General features: G+C 39.1%; 1 protein-coding gene across 2 annotated transcripts in view; it reads right to left on the reverse strand.

Moving 5' to 3' along the window:
- Positions 1–370: 370 nt before the first annotated feature.
- SYNE3 (spectrin repeat containing nuclear envelope family member 3) overlaps positions 371–19,842 on the reverse strand; it is a 60,129-nt gene continuing 40,657 nt past the window's right edge. For both annotated transcript variants that reach the window (XM_060756016.2, XM_060756000.2), the window contains exons 17-19: positions 18,985–19,125; positions 17,981–18,019; positions 371–2,958 (exon numbers count right to left, since the gene is read on the reverse strand). In XM_060756016.2, coding sequence (XP_060611999.2) covers positions 2,761–2,958; positions 17,981–18,019; positions 18,985–19,125 — 378 coding nt within the window. In that variant the 3' untranslated portion in view covers positions 371–2,760. The remainder of the gene's footprint in view (positions 2,959–17,980; positions 18,020–18,984; positions 19,126–19,842) is intronic.

Consider the following 19,842-nt stretch of genomic DNA (forward strand, 5'->3'; position numbering starts at 1 on the left):
TTAGCCCTAGCCAACATAGCTAATGATGCTGGATCATAGGAGTTTGGGGTGAAGAGACATTTTTATCCTCTCAATAGAATCTATAGATTCAGAGTAGATGAAATGGAAATGTTTCTTCAAAGAACATGCAATTAAACAGTGGAATTTATGCACTGAAGGTTAAGTGATAGTCACTTACTCTATTGGATTTGAAAGAAATGCCATTTGGCATACAGCTTGAGTAACCCCTATCCAAAATCCTGAAATCGAAAATATTCCATAATTATTCACATGGGTGGCTGAGATTGTAGCATCCTTGTTTTCTGATTATTCAGTGTACACCAACTTTGTTTCATGCACAAAACTTTTAAAAATATTTTACAAAATTAACTTGAGAGTAAGTGTACGAGGTTTATATAAAAATACACAAATTTTGTGTTTATTGTATTATGCAAGTACAAATATTCCAAAATCTGAGATCTAAAATACTTCTGGTCCCAGCTCTTTCTGGATATTGGATACTCAACTTATATTAATAGGAAAGCTATGGGGTAGATGCTAGTTCCAGTATGAATACCAGTTGCTGAGGAACCCGAGGGAGAAGGCACTATTGTGCTGATGGGGTTTCCATGGGCAACTGACTGGTCACTGTGCGACAGAATGCTGGGTCAGGTAGGTCTGTGGTCTGGTCCCATAAGATCATCTTTATGTTCCCATAAGGTGAAAATAACAAATGGCTACACATTTCTGCAGATTTAGTCCCTTCTCCATAATGAACTGAGAGGCTAGACAAGTCTGTTTTTTATGTTCTATTCAAACTTGTGCTGAAGGATATATGATCAAGAAACAGTTACATGATACTATGTGCCTGCTTAGAAACTGAGATGAGACAAATGAAGATGTAGCTGCCAACACAATTTTTACAGCTCTGCATAAAAAAGTATACTTTCCCATACATAGGTGTATTTCTGGAGGCTTTGGATCTCTGCTCTTTACCAGGCTCCAAATTCTGCATATACACTTCTCTTTGAAGCACCTACTGAGAATTTTGTTGGTTTCCTAATTGGACCACACAAAGGAAATAAAATAATGAGAAACACCCACACTTTTAAAAGTAGCTCTTGCCTTAAATATATGAGTAACCTTTCCTCACGGCATTCTGTAAGGCATTCCCTGGATAATCTCTTATCATACTTTGGTGGAACAAGGTGCAATGAGAACCTTATGGGTGTTACCCAAAATAGCAACCTTTCTTTATTCATAATATGTAAACATGCAAACATTAAAAGATGTGATTTTGTGGGTTCATAGTAGCCAATAAAATAAAGAATGTTTTCTTTACAGTTACAATGTTTAAATAATTAATTGCTTAGATGAATTGATCAAAATTGAAAAAAAAAATCCTCTGGAAAATATGTGAGATTTAAAAATGCACATACTGCTTTAATACTTATAGATAGTGTCTGTAATGAATGCAGAGTATGTCCCATAAAATGTATAATACCTTTAAATGCTATGGCAGCTATTGGGATTATTTGAAGATTACATAAATACATTTATATTGAAGAATAAATGTTATAACACCTGAAATCACAGTCTTATGGAAGATGTTCAAATTGTTGTCCCTGCATAGCAATGCACTGCAGCAAACCTCACTTAAATGTATTGTCGAAGGCTTTCATGTCCGGAATCACTGGGTTGTTGTGAGTTTTCCAGGCTGTATGGCTATGATCCAGAAGCATTCCCTCCTGATGTTTCACCTGCATCTATGGCAGGCATCCTCAGAGGTTGTGAGGTCTGTTGGAAACTAGGAAAATGGGGTTTATGTATCTGTGGTATGTTCAGGGTGGGAGAAAGAACTCTTGTCTGTTTGAGGTAGGTGTGGATGTTTCAATTGGGCAACTTGATTAGCATTTAATGGCTCAGCAGTTTCAAGGTCTGGTTTCTTACTGCCTGGGGGAATCCTTTGTTGGGAGGTAATTAAAATTTACCATGGAATTTTCTGACACCTCTACTACTGTGGTTTTTAATCTTGTAGAAGTTGTATTAATTTTGGGAGGAGAGGGAATTTTCACTCCCTCCTCCTCGCTCTTATAAACTTTTAAGTATTTATACATTTTGGGAGGGGAACACACACTCTGTATAGTATTTTTTTTTTGCAAGATTTGTTCAGAAGGCATTTGTCACTGCTCTCCTTCAAAATTTAGAGAATGTGACTTTCCCAATAACAGTCAGTGAGTTTGGGGGGAGTTTATGCAGATTCCAGAGATTAATTAATCAACAAAGATGTTTTCAATCAGTCGAACTGAAAGAGAAGGAATTTAATGCAAGGCTGCCATTTTGGGAAACCAAGTTCAACATTTGTCATCACACCTTGTGACATCCTTTTTTAACTTTTGTGCTCAGCAAGACTTAGTTAAAACTATGTATTGCTACTCAGCAAAAACAGAGGCAATAAAAAAACTGGCAGGAGTAGACTGAAAATACTGATTTCGGGACATCTTTCATTGAGATATACATATGTATAAAATCATATATACAGTATAAATATAGCCATATATTTTAAAAATATTTCAGCTCTAAATATGATTACTTCTTTTCTATAGCCTGAGCATACAATGGGTAATATAGGTATTTCTAGCAAGTTTCCAGTTAGCATAAGTCTCTTACTAGTTGTCTTGGACCCTAAGGGTACCCGAAGAAGAAGACACTCTTGAGGAGAAAGTAACTTGGCTAGTCCAAGCTGTCTTCTCAAAGGCACCTGAGGAGGGTGTGGAGAACTTAAGTTGGTGGTGGCCCCTCATATCTAAGCATCAGGTTGAAGGAACGTGCAAAGTTGTTGGCCAGTTTGCAACTGTGTGTTTCCTCTGCTAGAGGGAGCAGGAAGGCAAGGAGAAGCAGAAACAATAAGAGCAGCTGAAGAGGCAAAGCTGCACAGCAGACGCGACGTAGAAAAGAGCATGCTCCAGTTGGTTTTCCCTGAAAGACACAAGCCAGAGATGAATTAATAAAGGCCAACCATATGGAAATCTAGATTCAGCAGGGTCTACAAGAACTGTGGAAAACATGGAGCCAAGCTGTTGAAGGCTAATCTGAAGCTGTGCTGCTGAACAACAGTTGGTCCTCCATATTAGTACATTTGACTTTTGTGGATCAAATTATTCACAGGTTTGATTGAAATTTTATTTATTTATTTTATTTGTGGTATTTGTATATCACCCTTCTCAACCCCGAAAGGGACTCGGGGTGGTTCACAGTGTCAGCAACAATTAAATGCCATTGATAAAAAACAGTATAAAACATCAAAATTGACCTTCCTCTAATAAAACATTACACATTATTAAACACATCACATATCACAGAAAGATGTTGTCCATAATCAGTCTTGGGTCATTGCACTTTCAACTTTAACTTTAAATATTTCTATGATGGGCTGAAAACTTGGTTCCACAGCCAGGTCTTTCTATGTTCTCTCTAAAAATCTCTATGTTTTATGTTCTCTCTAGGAATCTCTGTGTCCTCCATTGTAAAACTATGGTCTTTTTTTCTGGAAGTTGACCATTGAGTTGTGTCAGAGGAGCAAGAGATTCTGCTGTCCTGGGAACAGACATGTTTCCTGGGGCCAAATAGCATGGGTAGTTCTAGGATAACACAGTCAGCCATGGAGATGTACATTACAATTTGGAAAACCCTGATTTGGGGAGTGGGAATAAAGAATCCTTGTACATGCTGGGAGTTCCCTGAGAATACAATAAGACTCTCATATTCGTGGGAGATACGTCCTGGCCCAACTGTGGTTTTGTGAAACTGTAGATATGATTGAACACCATTACATTCCCTCATTTCCAGTGTCAGAGTATAACAGAGTTGAGTTGGAGGAGAGATTCCTAAATAGGTATTTCTCTAGGAATTTTCTATATCCTCCAGAACAGTGTTTCTCAATACTGTGACCCCTTAATACAGTTCCTCATGTTGTGATAACCCCCAACCATAAAAGTATTTGAGTTGCTACTGCTATTAATCATAATGTAAATATCTGATATGTAGGATGTATTTTCATCCACTGGACCAAATTTGGCACAAATACCCAATATGACCAAATATGAATGCTAGTGGGGTTGGGGGAAGGATTGATTTTGTCATTTGGGAGTTGTTGTTGCTGGGATTGATAGTTAACCTATAATCAAAGAGCATTCTGAACTCCACCAACGATGGAATTGGACCAAATTTGGCACACAAAACTCCCATGGCCAACAGAAAATAGTGGAAAGTTTTGGTGGGCTTTGACCTTGAGTTTTGGAGTTGTAGTTCATCTACCTACAGAGAGCACTGGACTCAAACAATGACCTTTTGGAGTTGTAGTTCTCCTAACTCCAGAGAGCACTGAATTCAAACACTGTTGGAGTTTGGGGGAAATAGACCTTAACATTTGAGAGTTATATTTGCTGGGATTTATAGTTAATCTACAATCAAAGAGCACTTTGAACCTATTCCACCACCAAACTTGGCACACTACCTACATGACCAACATTAAATACTGGTGGGGTTGGGGTTGTTTTTGAATTCTGGTAGTTGTAGGTCACCAACACTAAGAAGAAAGTGAAGGACAGGTGGAGAGATCTTCCATCTTCTCCACCAAAGGGATTCCTAAGACCATTTGAAATATGTGTTTTCTGATAGTCTTTGGCGACCCCTTTGAACCCCCCCCCCCTTGCGACCCCCCATGAATCTCAACCCCCCAGGTGGAGAAACATTGCTCCAGAGCAACTATAGCAACTTTTGGGGCAGGTACACAAAAAATCACCAAAGGACCCAGAAAAATGGTTACAGAGATTAATTTCACCCATGTTCAAGGAGGTAAAATTGCAGGCTTGGGTTCTGCAATTACAAGGGGTCTTACTTCAGGATGAGGAAAATGTCATGAAGATCTCCCTTGTTCTCATGTTTAAGTGGGGAATAAGGTTGATATGAATAGGATCTGGGAAACAGTGTACATATATGTGATTTGAGCTTTTCTTTCTAAAAATTCTTTTTGGAGACAATTACTCTACTGACATCAATGGAAGATTTACTCCCAATTTAAATTCCAGCTTTTCGCACATTGTGTGTAACTTTTTTCTGAGCAATCATTACTTAGAGGTGATTTGGTTATTAGCATCTTTCCAATATAATATAACTTTTTACATTTTATAAGGCAAGTGCCCTTTTTATGATCAAAAAGTACTTCCTTGGAGGCTTGGTCCACACTCTTAGAGGAAAGAGGTTATGACCCAAACGTGTTGACATTTCTGGGTATCATAAAAGAAGGCTTCCAAGAGCCATGAGACGGGAATCAATTTAGGTGTGAAAATTTACCAGACATTAAATCTTTTAGAAAGCACCCTGGGTTGTAAAGGATTTTTTCAGACAATTTCTCAGCCTCAATCGACTCAAGGGAGAATGCAATTGCTTTTAGTCTTAATTTAGTGATTTTCAAGTTCTGGTTACATTTCCCTGCAAATTGCTCTAATGCCAGACAGGAACTTAGTGGTTGTTTGGCAGAAATCGATTACTGCTTTTGATGGGTATTCCCTTACAGAAAAGTGTGAGTTTCCTCACTCTTCCTTCATGATAGAAGCCTCAAATTCTCCTAGTTTGCAATATATTTGCTAAATACACCTACTGTTTTGGTTTCCTCAACTTCCGAAGCAAGCCCTGAGCTTTCTCTATTCAATTGCCGAGGGACAGGAGGGTAGCCGAATGTTTCCCAATTCCATTCAAGCTGGCTTCTTTTCATTATTTCCTGTAGAAGTCTCACATTTTACAAGATGCCAGAGAATAAAAGGGAAGTGGAACAGATGGTGAAATTTGAGTTCACCACACAGTACCCTTTACAACTATGTCTGCTGCTCAGCAATGGCTTGTTATAATAAGAGCAAGGGAAGAACTATAATGGCCTTACAGAAAGGCATGGTCTCTCTCTGAGAACACCAGTACAACAAAGAACAAGACCAGTTAGGTGTCACAGAACAGCAACCCTTTCTGTCCTCATTCCCATGTTAACTGGGGATGATGGGTATTACATTGTGACTCATTGAAAGAGCATGGGGTTGGATAAAACCGCACCATAATTTTCCCACTGGACACAAGAGGAGCTTGGGTGAACCAGATGAGATACAGAGTGGTTGGATTCTTTCTCTCAGTCCTTGTAAAGAATGTTTTAAAATCCAGACACTGCCTTCAGGAGAAAGATCTGGCAACCTGTCATGAATGTTGGTTCATGACAGGTGGTTCATGACAGGTTGCCAGATCTTTCTCCTGAAGGCAGTGTCTGGATTTTAAAACATTCTTTACAAGGACTGAGAGAAAGAATCCAACCACTCTGTATCTCATCTGGTTCACCCAAGCTCCTCTTGTGTCCAGTGGGAAAATTATGGTGCGGTTTTATCCAACCCCATGCTCTTTCAATGAGTCACAATGTAATACCCATCATCCCCAGTTAACATGGGAATTGTAATTCAATGGCACATGGATTTCCACTCCAGGAAAAGGAAGGCTGTTCTGGAGTTTGGCTTGTACCATCAGGTGGGAGGATGAAGTGGCCAGCAAGAGACAATGGACAACACATTTATGCTTAGTAAGTCAAGATATGTCCAACTCTATGCTAGGCAGCCCCTCTGTGTGTTCAAATAAGCCATTATGTTTCCCCATTTCAACTGAACCAGGAAACTACAGTTACTGGCTTTAGAACCAGGTGGGACATTAAGTCAACCTCAACCCATAGCTTTATATCCTGACCTGTTCTGAAGCCATTAACCAGAGCAGATCTCAGAAGCCATGTGTTAGTTGCACTTAGTGGGCGAACCACAGAGCAGTGGAACAAGTTCCTTTTCTGTAGCAAGACTTTCAGCTCTGCAAAATAGTTCCCCAATTCAAATGAAACAGGACACTCTACTGTAGTTAATAAAAAAACTTATTGGATTGCTCATTCACTTGTGCAAAGGGAGTAGCAAAAGGGGAGGGTGGAATTGCATGCAGCACATGGGAGAAAGGCTAATTCCAATTTTGATACATAAATGTGACCTACCATTGAGTTATGGTCCCTTCTGTCCCCTCTTTTAAAGAAGAGATGGAATCAGTGTTCACACAGATCTAGCTTTTGTTGCTGCACGCTTTGAAGTCTTTTCCGACTTACGGTGAACCAAGGTGAACTTATCAGAGTTTTCTAGGAGTCAGAATGTATGACTCATCCACAGTTGAGATTCTATGATCTAAACAGTGATTCTAAGGGTATGAAATGCTTCTCATATGAGGAACTCTCTGCTTGATCTCTGTTATAGGGATATCGGTGTTGCCTTGTCCTTTAATCCAGGCAGCAAAATGCTTTGTTCTGGCACTCGGTGTTTTGCTAACAAGCGACACAATGCAGCTCTCATTTCCCACTTCAGCTGATCTCCAGCACCCTTGGAGGCTAACAGCTACAGAAGTTGGACAAATTTAGCATCCCTGCCACAGTCTGCCTCCCACCCTCTCCCCTTGGCATTGCCTGATTGTGCAGCAGAGGCTGCTCTCCTGTGTTAGTGATTCAGCTGGTTGCCATGGAAATGCCCAGGCTGTCACAATCCCGGTATTGTGATGTCGCTGCAGGATCAAGGAGTGGGAAGCACAAAGTCATATGACCGGGGATACAATGGAAACGTTATGCTCTTAAGGTCTAGCGAGCAGTGGTTTTCAACCTTTGGCCTTTGAGATGCCTTGACTACAACCCCCAGAATCCCTAACCTTGGGCTAGGGAGATATAAGAGTTAAAATTCAAATTATTACTATTACTATTATTTGTATATTTCTTTGTGTTCCATTTTTATCTCTGTGATTGAGATATATCTCAGAGACCAAAGGTTGGGATATCGATTTGCTTTCACTTGAGCCAAGAAAATCACCATTGCCAACAATGAAGACCGAAGATTGTAGCTCTGAGGGAGGCAGAGGGATGATGAGGGCAAAAAACGTAACTGCCCCCTAAAAAAATACCACCCCCAATTATATTTTCTTTATTTCCCCAATTTCCTTTAGTTCCCCAATTTCCTTTAGTTCCCCAATTTCTAACATTGCAGAAAATGAAATACTGGGCATCACTCATATCTATTTGCATTGGCTTGCCTGCCCCCTTTCTATGGATAAATAAACTATATTTCTTTATGCTCAATTGAAGTTTTAAGTTATTACACTGCTAGAAATTTGGGTACTGAAGGAAAATTAAAAGTGTGGGGGGCTTTATTTAGGGAAGGAATGGCATCATTTTGTGCCTTTCCCCATATCTTAATCCCTGGGCAACCACTGATATTGAGCACCATGAAGAGGTATAATGTGAGGCACAAGAAGGAATTACAGTTTAGAAAAGTTATTTTTGGACTACAAATCCCACTAACCCTCAGATAGCAGGGATAGTAACTTCTGGAAACTGGCAGGAATATAAAAGAATATCAAGTTAGGCCACTGATCCATGAGCCAGGCTGGGCTGTAGCACAGCTGGTTAATCGCCAGCAGCAATAGATCACTGCTGACCAGAAGGTGGAAATTTCAAAGCCTGAGTCGGATTGAGCACCGAACTGTTAAGCCTAGCTTACTGTTCACCTAAGCAATTCGAAAACAGCTGAGCTGTGAGTAGAGAAATTAGGGACTGCTTAAAGCGGGGAGGTATTTTACGACACTATAAAAATGCTGGCAATCAAAGAACAAGGAGGAAATATGATCAAAATGACTTGGTGTCTTAGTGGATGAAGCGACAGCACCCTCCTGTGGCCAGAATCAAACATAACTTCCAGATGCCGAAGTTGGAAATGCCAACATAGCTCTATCTATCTGCCTGCCTTGTATGTCTAAAAACGGCCTCAGGATATTGTGTCCCTTGTAAACTTATGGCAATTTTAACCCATGAATTTCATAAGATTTTCTTAGGCATAGAATACTCTGAGGTGGTTTTGCAGGTTCTCTCCTCTAAAACCAAACCTATAGCACCTGGCATCCATTGATGGGCTCCCATCCTAGTACTAACCAGAACTAACTTTGCTTAACATCCAAGATCAGACAGGATCTGGTGCCTTTAAGGTATTTAGGCCAAGTGCTCCTTACTGAAGATTTTAAAGCAGAAGTTGGATGGCTAATTATCAATAGTGCATTGCTACACTGCCAAACAGTTGGGCTAAATGACCCTTGGGATGCCTTCAGATATGAGTTCACAGGATTGTTAAAGTCATTTAAACATCCAGCCAAGCCTAGCATGCTTATGGGTAGAAAATTACCATTTCTTTGAAAAGTTGCCATTAGGATCAAACACAATCCAGACTGGCAGCCTAACTTTGCCCATTCATGTTTGCTCTATGTTCATTTTCCTTGCCCGTGGCATTTTGACTAAGTGGGTAAGTGTGGTGCCCTTTACACATACTACATCTGGTGGTCATTAATAACTCTTTCCAAAATGTATCATAAAAAATGGCTCTGTGAGCAGGCAGGAGGGGGAAAATGACAACAGGCTGGAATACAGTGTGCCTGTGAGTGCTGCCAACATATTTCTCTGCAGTTACTGATTTCCCAGCCATACCTCCACTGGGAATATTAAAGTTTATGTTGAACGGGGAGAAAGAAACCACGGCACCTCTATAAGGCAGTGGCAATTTTAAGGCCCATTCACACTATACAAATATAGCACTATGATTCTGTTTTTACTGTGATGGCTATATCTTATGAAATCTTGAAGTCTGTAGTTCCATGAAACACCACAGCTGGTTGGCAAGGAATTATAAGTATTTTCTTCCGAAATCACAGAATAGAACCATGGCAATTCAAAGGAATCATAGTGTTATAATTGTGTAGCGCAAAACGGATCCTGGTTGGAAAAAAAACCCCAATGCTTTTTCATGGGCCTGAAATAATTCAAGGCCCCAGAAAATATAGGGAGGGCTTTTTAGTGGCTGCCATGCAAAGAATAAAAAACCTAAGGGTTGTGCCCCTTCTCTTCCTATAATGAGCCAATATAAACCACTCCCAGTAGTTGACAATATCCAATACTGATATATACTGCTGCCCAGTATATATGAGACCCATATATACGGATACCCAGAATATATGACAAGGCAAGCTACTCTTGTACATTTGGTGTGAATTAATTACAATCTACTGGCAGATTTCTGGGTGGTTTGTAATATATCATGTCAATATTTTGTTATTCCTAAAAGGTCAAAAATATCTCTGCATCATTAGGTTGCTGAATTGAAGAAAGCTGTGGGGGAATGGGAAGTTGATTTTTGAATATAGTGTGATTTTATTTCTGGCTAAAATAGGAAAAATCATAAAAAGGCAATCCTCGATTTACAAGCATCCAACTTACAAATGATTTATAGTTAAGACCAGAGGTGAGACAACAGGAAGTGAGAGAAATAATAAACTTTATTTGTATCCCGACCACTGTCCCTGAAATAATTATCATGGGGAAAATTTGTCTCCACTGAACCTTTCTCGCCAATTTTTTCAAAATCCAATTATTGCAGGGTCAGAAAATAAGATGAAGTCTTCTGAAGAGGGGCACAGACAGCCAAAACTTAAAAAAGAACATACACAACCTATTTTGTTTGTAATTTGGGGACTGCCTGTATAAACATGTATAAGTTGACCTCACATATTAGTTGGAGGCTAGATTGTGGCCTGATATTATGGATTTCGATGTGACCAGTGGATAAGTCACTCTGTGGAAAAGGAAGGGAAAAAGGCCAGTGCCACCATAGCTGGCCGGTTACACCTGTCCAAAGTCATCATTTTATTATCCGGGGTTTCAGAAAGATATAGAGGACTGGTGCTTCTTTTAGGTTCTTCAGGGTGGATTAAGCCATCATCTTTCTCCACTCTATGGCCTTGCAGTTTCAAGGTTTGGCTTCTTACTGCCTGAGGGAATCTTTTGTTGGTAGGTGATTAGCTGGACCTGATTGTCTTTTGCCAGACCTTGAAACTGCAAGGCCTGACGTTTCGCCTGCATCTATGGCAGACCTCACAATCTCTGAGGAGAGAATATTTCTAGAACATGGCTAAACAATCCGAAAAACTTACAACAACCCAGACAAGAGTTCTTTCTCCCACCCTGGACGTTACACAGATATATAACCCCATTTTTCTAGCTTCCAACTGACATAACAACTTCTGATGATGCCTGCCATAGAGGCAGGTGAAACATCAGGAGAGAATGCTTCTGGAACATGGCCATACAGCACGGAAAACTCACAGCAACCCAATGTCTGCCACTCTTTCAAACTATTGTAATGCACTCGGCATTTTTTCCCTTTTTTATTTTTAAATTTACATCTTTATCAAAAACAGCAACAATAAAAATCTAAACCTGTGTATATGTACATGAACCAATGTAATATTTCCTAACATTCATACAGTGATTGTACTTGACTGTGCCATTCCCTCCTCATAACGTTCCTGTTGTAGTGACTTCCCGTTCTTAAATTAGAGTTCTGTTCTTCCTTCCTATGACAATAGTTTTCCATTCTTCCTTTTAACATGATAATTATTATGTACCGATTTCATGCAAAGATTCTGGCAGATTGCAGATTAAATTATGAAGCCTTTTATGAAAAACTTTTCCCTCTTTCTTTTTTCTACAAAATTTAGACATGCTTCTCATTTTTAATAAAAATATTTTTTTGCATTTTTCTTTGTTCATGTTGTGCAGTACTTTGTAGTTTAGTGATTTTGTTTGGGTTTTTTTTTTGGCATTCCCAACAAAAATAATTCAGGTTCTAACTGTATCTTTGATTGAACAATATTGAATAGTTACCTATATGGAAGCCACCTTGAGTCCCCTTCGGGTTAAAGAAAAGCGAGGTATATAAATAGTAAATTTATTAATTTATTTCCTGCAATGTTTTTTGTAGGACTGGGCTTTAGCACGGCAGGTTAGTCACCAAGCTTTAATAAATCTTGCTAAGTGGAAGGTTAACTGTTCGAAGCCCCTGTCAGGGTGAGCGCCTGACCTTTAGCCCAGCTTCTGCCTACCTAGCAGTTCAAAAAAAATGTGGGTAGATAAATACGACCTGCACTAAAGCAGGGAGATATTTTAGGCACGATGTTTCAATCAGAAAAAGAAGGACGTTTATGAACAAAGGAAACTCTTGGTAAGGAAACTAAGCACAGGCACACCCCCCCCCCCCCCATGGTGAGAACCAAGCACAGCCTCCAAAGATGATGAAAGGTGGGAAAGCCTATATATACCTTTATCTGTTGTCTGCCTTGTCATTTGTATAATCGACATTGAATGCTTGCCATATATGTGTTTTGTGATCCACCCTGAGAGTCCTCTTCGGGGTGAGAAGGGTGAAATATAAATAGTGCAAATAAATAAATAAATAAATACCTTGCCCCATTGCACTTGATTTCTTTTACATTCTAAAAAAAAAATACCACCGGCAGTACAAAATAGATCCTACAAACCTGGATTATACCCAGCCCCGTCCTAAAATCACATGGGATGGGAAATGGGTGCCTTCCAAAATAAATCAGAGACAGGAATCTTTGGCCTTACAAATGTTTTGTACTATATATTCCATAACCACCCCTCCCCCCCCCCCCACATGCTATGCTGGTAAAAACCAAAACATTTGTAGGGCCAAGCATTTTCTTCCTTAGCTTTGAATGACTAGCATTGCTCTCGTGTGGCTATTTGTTCTATAGATGAATGGTGACTTCTAAATAAGATGAAATTGCATATCCTTTCTGTCCATCTGGTCTACAAGATTACATCCTGCTGCATTTCAAAGGGAACCAATTACAGCCCTTGTGAATTTAATAAATCCTAATTATTTTGTTTGTACAAACAATGGGACCTGAATCATTTGGCGCAGCTCAGAGCTTTAATTAGGTTTGAGCCCTGCAGAAAATAAATCAAACACAGCTACTGAACCTCATAAACAACCTTTCATTTGACACTAAGTATACTCCTGGAATACTTTCAACAACTTGGAAGTCAACCTTTGAAGAAACATTTATCATCATTATTTTTTAATATTTGTTTTTACAATGCTCTGAAGTATTTAAGAAGCCAGTAGGATATTTTATCACTGTCAACCTATTTTGGGGAGGGGAAGGGGGGTCACTAGGCCCTGTGCATTAATTTTCTCATTTCAATATTCTTGTCTCCCATTTATGGCTAAAATCATAGCAGTGGATATTCCTAATACATTTTCAGTTTGATTCCCCCAGCCTTCAATTTGATCTAGTCAAATGACATTTTAATGGCCAGGGTGAGCAGCTGACTTTTCCCCCAAGTGTTACAACTGATACAAATATGCCTGTGAATAAATCCTACTTTTAAATCAGTATTTCTCAAACTGGGGGTTGCGACCCCTGGGGGATTTGCAAGGGGGTGTCAGATGGGTTGCCAAAGACCATCAGAAACACAGTATTTTCTGTTGGTCATGGGGGTCCTGTGTGGGAAGTTTGGCACAATTCTATTGTTGGTGGGGTTCAGAATGCTCTTTGATTGTAAGTGAACTATAAATCCCAGCAACTACAACTCCCAAATATCACATCTATTTTCCCCAAACTCCACCAGTTGTTCACATTTGGGCATATTGAGGATTTGTGCCAAGTTTTGTCCAGATCCATGATTGTTTGAATCCACAGTGCTCTCTGGATGTAGGTGAACTACAACTCCAAAACTCAAGGTCAACGCTCACCAAACCCTTCCAGTACTTTTTGTTGGTTGTGGGAGTTCTGTGTGCCAAGTTTGGTTCAATTCCATTGTTGGTGGAGTTCAGAAGGCTCTTTGATTGTAGGTGAACTATAAATCCCAGCAACTACAACTCCCAAATGACAAAATCAATCCCTCCCAACCCCACCAGTATTCAAATTTGGGCGTATTGGGTATTTGTGCCAAATTTGATCCAGTGAATGAAAATATATCCTGCATATCAGATATTTACATTACGATTCATAACAAAATTACAGTTATGAAGTAGCAATGAAAATAATTTTGTGATTGGGGGTCACCACAACCTGAGGAACTGTATTAATGGGTCGTGGCATTAGGAAGGTTGAGAACCAGCAGTTGAGAAACAGGCATTTGATTACTCTGCATATAGTCAATATTTTTTAAAAATATTTTGATTATTTTTAGTAGCCATTTCCTTTGAGCCAGGAGGGACAGAGTGCACTAAAAATCCCAAAATAAAGCATAGAAGTATGAAAACATTTTCTTATTTTTTTAAAAGATAACTTGTAACCATTCTCTAGAGGCAAACAGTATTTTAAATCCATGCGTGCAGTTTCTACTCAAAGATTAAATAAAGCATATCCTTTTCCTAGGGGTATAACAGACGTGCAAGGAAACGTTTCTATCATGTGAGCAACTTATTCTGGCTGGGTTGGAGGAGATCCATCCATTTTCATAGGGCACTGACCATAACAACGGTTTTATCATTTCATCTTATACATGACCAAAGTCCAAAGTACTAAGTGGCCAGTATACAGGAAACTATGAGGGATAGATTTAATGATATGTGAAAAATTAATTCTCCTTTTCATAGGATCATTCTAGAATGGAAATACTATTTGAAAATATTTTAATAATATTTTGTTTTTATAAAACAGGCTTCTGAGCCTGTCAAGCAAAGTCTTAGGGTGTATCAGTATCTACATTGTAGAATGAACACAGTTTGACACCATGTTAATTGCCATGTCTCCATGCTATGGAATTCTGGGATTTGTAACTTGGAGAGGCACCAGCACTCTTTGGCAGAGAAGCCTACAGGCTCTTTTGTTTCCCCCGGTGGCGCAATGGGTTAAACCTTTGTGCCGGTAGGACTGAGGACCAACAGAACAGAGGTTTGAATCTGGAGAAAATGTAGAGGAGCTCCCTCTGTCAGCTCCAGCTCCCCAAGAGAGGACATGCGAGAAGCCTCCCACAAGGATGGTAAAACGTCAAAACATCCGGGCATCCTCTGGGCAACGTTCTTGCAGATGGCCAATCCTTTCACACCAGAAGCGACTTGTAGTTTCTCAAGTCGCTCATGACATGAAAAGAAAGAAAAAAAGCATTGAGCCATGGCAGTTACAGTAGTGTCAAACTGTATTCATTCTGCAGTGGAGATGTACTCAGGTGAGAATCTTTGAAGTTCTTGATATATAATGCACAAGAAAAAATGCCTATGGCTTATCATTACAGAAAATGGAATTCTCTGTACAGAAAATAATATGTCTGTACAAAAAAATGCTGCTTTTTGTGCAGAATTGTTATTTTATGTGCAAAGTGGAATTTTTTTAATAGTTCCCAAGCACTGTACAAACTAAATGGAAACCGTCCAGTTTGAAAGACTTTTTCTGAGCAAAGAGACAAATGATAAAAGTTGTGTTGTCAAAGGTTTTCATGGCTGGAAACATGGGTTGTTGTGCGTTTTCCGGGCTGTGTGACCATGTTCCAGAAGCATTCTCTCCTGATGTTTCACCCACAAAATCTGGCTACCAGTATTAAAAAACTCTAGAATCAGGACAGTAAATAAAGAGCAACACTCGGAAAACAGGGGAATTTCAAACAGGAAACAATCAGGGCCAGCTAGCACCTCCCAAAAAAGGATTCCCCCAGGCAGGAAGCAGCTAGACTTTGAAGCTGCAAGGCTATTCAATGGTAATCAAGGTATCCAATTGCGACATTCACACTTGCCTCAAACAGACATGAGTTCTTTCTCCCATCCTGGACATTCCACAGATATATAAACCCTACTTGCCTAGTTTCTATGAGACCTCACAACCTCTGAGAATGCCTGCCATAGATGTGGGTGAAATATCAGGAAAGAATGCTTCTGATCACATATGTCCTGGTTTTCATCTGTGAAATTTTGGAAGGCATAAATTTCATTGAGTACTTGCGGGATATTCCACTGAGTGTTTTAGGAAGCACAGTGAAGCTGGAAAGCTGCACACAAATAGCCTTGTGCTGTCGTGTCTAAGCAATAAAACCCTTTTTGGTGCACCTTATAAAGTTATGTAAGGTAAGCATATAGTCCTACCTCCTCTAAATGTTCCCACAGTTCACAAGAAAACTGGAGAGGGTTCCTGTACCTTTAAATGTTATGTAGAAGAGGGACTTTGAGTTGTTTAAGGGGAGGGAATTGAAAATTAATTAAATTTATCTATTTTAGGATCTTAGGATAGTCGGGAAGTGTATCCCTGTAGACTTGAACTTCATTTTTGAAAGTTTTATTAGCAAGCAGGCAGAAACAACAAGTTATATAAAGTGTGTTTGTATGCATATACTCTCTCACACACATATACACATACATACATATGGGAGAGAGAGAATGCAGATTCCTTCTTTATTAAATAAATGCTTTAAAATGGCAGCCTTTCCTCCATTACGATAGAATTTATTTATTCAAGATGTGTATTTCTGAGAACAGTTACAGGATGGGCTGATTCCATTTCTCAGAACAAGACTACGGTTTGAGAATTTCATGGTTGAATTACATCAGCTATTTTAACCCATGACACTAGTTCCCAAGACAGTTCTCCGGAAGTAGAAGGAACTAAAATAACTTGATAAAATGGTTTTAGAAGACCATTATCCAGCATAAGGAAAGAATAACCCAAGTGGCAAATGAAGGTAGGAAATTTGAAGACATGAACAAAGTGTGAAAAGAATTGAACTCAAAATAATTTGGTTGTATTCCAGGAGCATCCCAAGCCATAGACCAAATAATGATGGCACCAGAGGAGCACAATGTGCTTATTTGCAAAATGTCTTGGGATGAGTCAGTAAATATCAGGAGTCCCAGTAGAATATGTTAAATAGTTAAAATAGGTTTAGATGGCCACCTGGTCTTTCTCTGTCATAAACCGACATTATACCTCCTGTAATTATAGTGTTTGGTGCTCACCAAGTTTCCAATCAGGCAGTTATGAGCAGTATAGTCACCCTTTCATATTAAGCTGAATGGCTGGAAACTAAAGACAAAACAAATCTCTGCCCAACTTATGAGAGGAGGTATTCAGATTAAACATCAATGGGTTAGGTGGATTCAACATAAGAATATTCCATAGTTTCAAGCCATCTCCTTATGGGTTACTGATGTTAGGATGGAAATTCCTCAGATGACCAGGAATTAATCTGATATTTATCATAAAAGTGGAAAGGGCATGCCCCTCAGCCTTGTATCTAAATTCAAACTCCACTATCACAATTAAAAAGTACAAACTGCAGCCTTCCAGATGTTACTGTATCACAACTCTCATCAGTTCTAGTCATGATGTCTAATGAGGAGGAAAGCAGTAGTTACAGGCCAGCATCTGGAGGGCCACATATAATGATATGGTGGGCAGGATTTGGCCCGTGGGCCTTGAGTTTCACATATGTGACTGTTCTTGCACTATGGAGTCCCTTCCCTTGGTATACTTTATTCCCTGCCAGAATCCTATTTACTTGTTTTGATCTTAGCTCTCTTGCCCAAGCACTGTGGATAGTCCTTATCTATTTTGCCTTTCTTTGATTTGGGATGAGATAACCTCCTAACTAAGACAGGCATATTCAAAGCAGACCCAGAAATGAGCAAGGCTCCTTGCTCTACAGAAAATAGAGCAGAAAAAACAAGGCAATGGTCACATACTTGCCCTGGTTTGATAAAATAGTAGACATGGCTTCCTTATTAAAGTTTTCTTCAGGGTAGGGCATCAATGTCTCTATTTTAGAATCCCAAGAATATCTCTGTCTATGGAGTATGTGTGTGTCAGTGAGGTGCAGTGATTTCAGCATTTGACTATGGCTTTGGGGTCAATTCCTCACTTGGCCATGGAAATCTATGGGTGACCTTCGGTGACTCATCACGCTCTGCCCAAGGAAACCTCATGTCAGGATTGCCTTAGGATCCCCAGAACTCAGAAGCAAACTGAAGACATATAATAATTATTATGTTATGGATGTGTTTGCACACACACATAGTTACACACCTGTTTTGAAGGAATAAAAATACGCTCTTACCTTTCTGAATGTTATTGGCTCTTCTAAGGAACTTGTCATCTGTTGATATAGAAAAAAAAGTCTTTTAGAAAACATGTACCATGGAATCCCAGTGGAACCTCTAAGGCAATATTTATTTCACAGGAGAATTGTTACTTTAAAGTTTCTTGTCATCTGGGCAGGCTAAAGCAGCAGGTGAATGTTACTTAATGACCTTTATGGCACACACATCCACTGTAAATGCCAAACAGACCCCCCCCCCCCCCACACACACACACACACAATTTCAGGAAAATTCAACCATGCTGATAACAGAAATAACTATGATTTTACTGACACCTACTGATGAAATGTAGTTTTGCAGGAGGTACCTGCCTAAAGTTATATCACAAATAACATATATGTATATGTATGAATATATACATACACACATACACACACACACACATTTTCTATTAGAGCCTGGTTATAGGTGAGTGAACTCCATTTTTCCTCTGTAAGTTTTATTTATTTATTTATTTTATTTACTTACTTTATTTGTAAACCGCTCTTCTCAGCCCTTAGGCGACTCAGAACGGTTTACAACAGTTTCGGTATACACAATACAAAATCATTAGGCATTTAAAAGAAAGCAATTTCTTTCTTTCTTTTCCTCTAAGAAAACCTCAGTGGGGACTGGATATACTGGATATGTGACTAGCCCCCTTTCCCCAAAGACAGAAGTGGGCTGCAGACAAGGAAACATTTTGGCTTTTGGAAGATTTCAGATAAGGGAGACTTAACCTGTATCATTTTATAACTATGGGTGGGTCTATATTTTTGAAATGTTTGAAACTGGCTCCTGACTGATACTTGGTGACTCCGTTTTCTTACCCAAAATAGCCCTGCATTTTATTATTTATAGTCCTCCTTAATATGTTTCTGCTGGGTGGTATGCAAACAACATCCACGTGCAGCCAGAGAGATTCCACTGAAAAGTTCAGGAATCCCTTTGTTACTAGCCTTTTTCAGATCACGAGACCTACCAATGAGTCATGCAGTTTAGACTTGTAGAGCATCCATCGGTATCGCAAGTCTTCCAGTTCCTCAGAGCTCCGGACAATGGGCTGAAGACGCAAGAGATCTTCAAAGTGATGCTGTCCCTCAGGAACTCGAGACTGAAGTTCCTGCACAAAATGGTAGAAACTAATTACTCTTCTGTCATAGAAAGACGGGATGTGGAAGGCAGAACATATTCTCTTTATGAACTACTTCCAACATTAATATTTGATCAATACATATTACAGAGACATGTAGAGCATCCATCACTACCACAGTAAGAATAACAGTTTATTAAGTCCTCCAGTTCCCCAGAGCTCTGGATTGCTGCCTCTGTTTAGCAGCAAACTGTCAACTGCACAATAGTCAATAATCAATTACACTCTGAGCAAAGCAATGGTTAATAAAATAATCAATTCAATTACATTTAGTAAACTATCAGTGGTTTCTGTTATCAGGCACATCACATTAATTACAGTCAATTTATATATAGATTCATTTGTATGCAATATTAAATTAATAATAGTCAAAAGTGTTTGAGGATATTATTGATGAATGGGGGGATTTAATTTAATTTAATGCAATTGTTCAGTTATTTTAAAACCCATCTTATTTATTTATTATTTATCAACTGTATGTATACACCACTTTTCTCACCCCTGGGGGGACTCAAAGTAGTTTCCAAACATTGAATACCCAACATACATGTGAAAAACCAAAACTATGAATTATACTATAAAAACTATATTATACCATAAGCAACATTTAGACATTAAAACATAGAATTAAACATTAAAATCACATAATCCAAAAACCATAATCCGAGGCCATTCCAAATGTCAATT

Source organism: Anolis sagrei, chromosome 1 (assembly GCF_037176765.1).
Source record: "Anolis sagrei isolate rAnoSag1 chromosome 1, rAnoSag1.mat, whole genome shotgun sequence".
Taxonomy (NCBI): Eukaryota; Metazoa; Chordata; class Lepidosauria; order Squamata; family Dactyloidae; genus Anolis; species Anolis sagrei.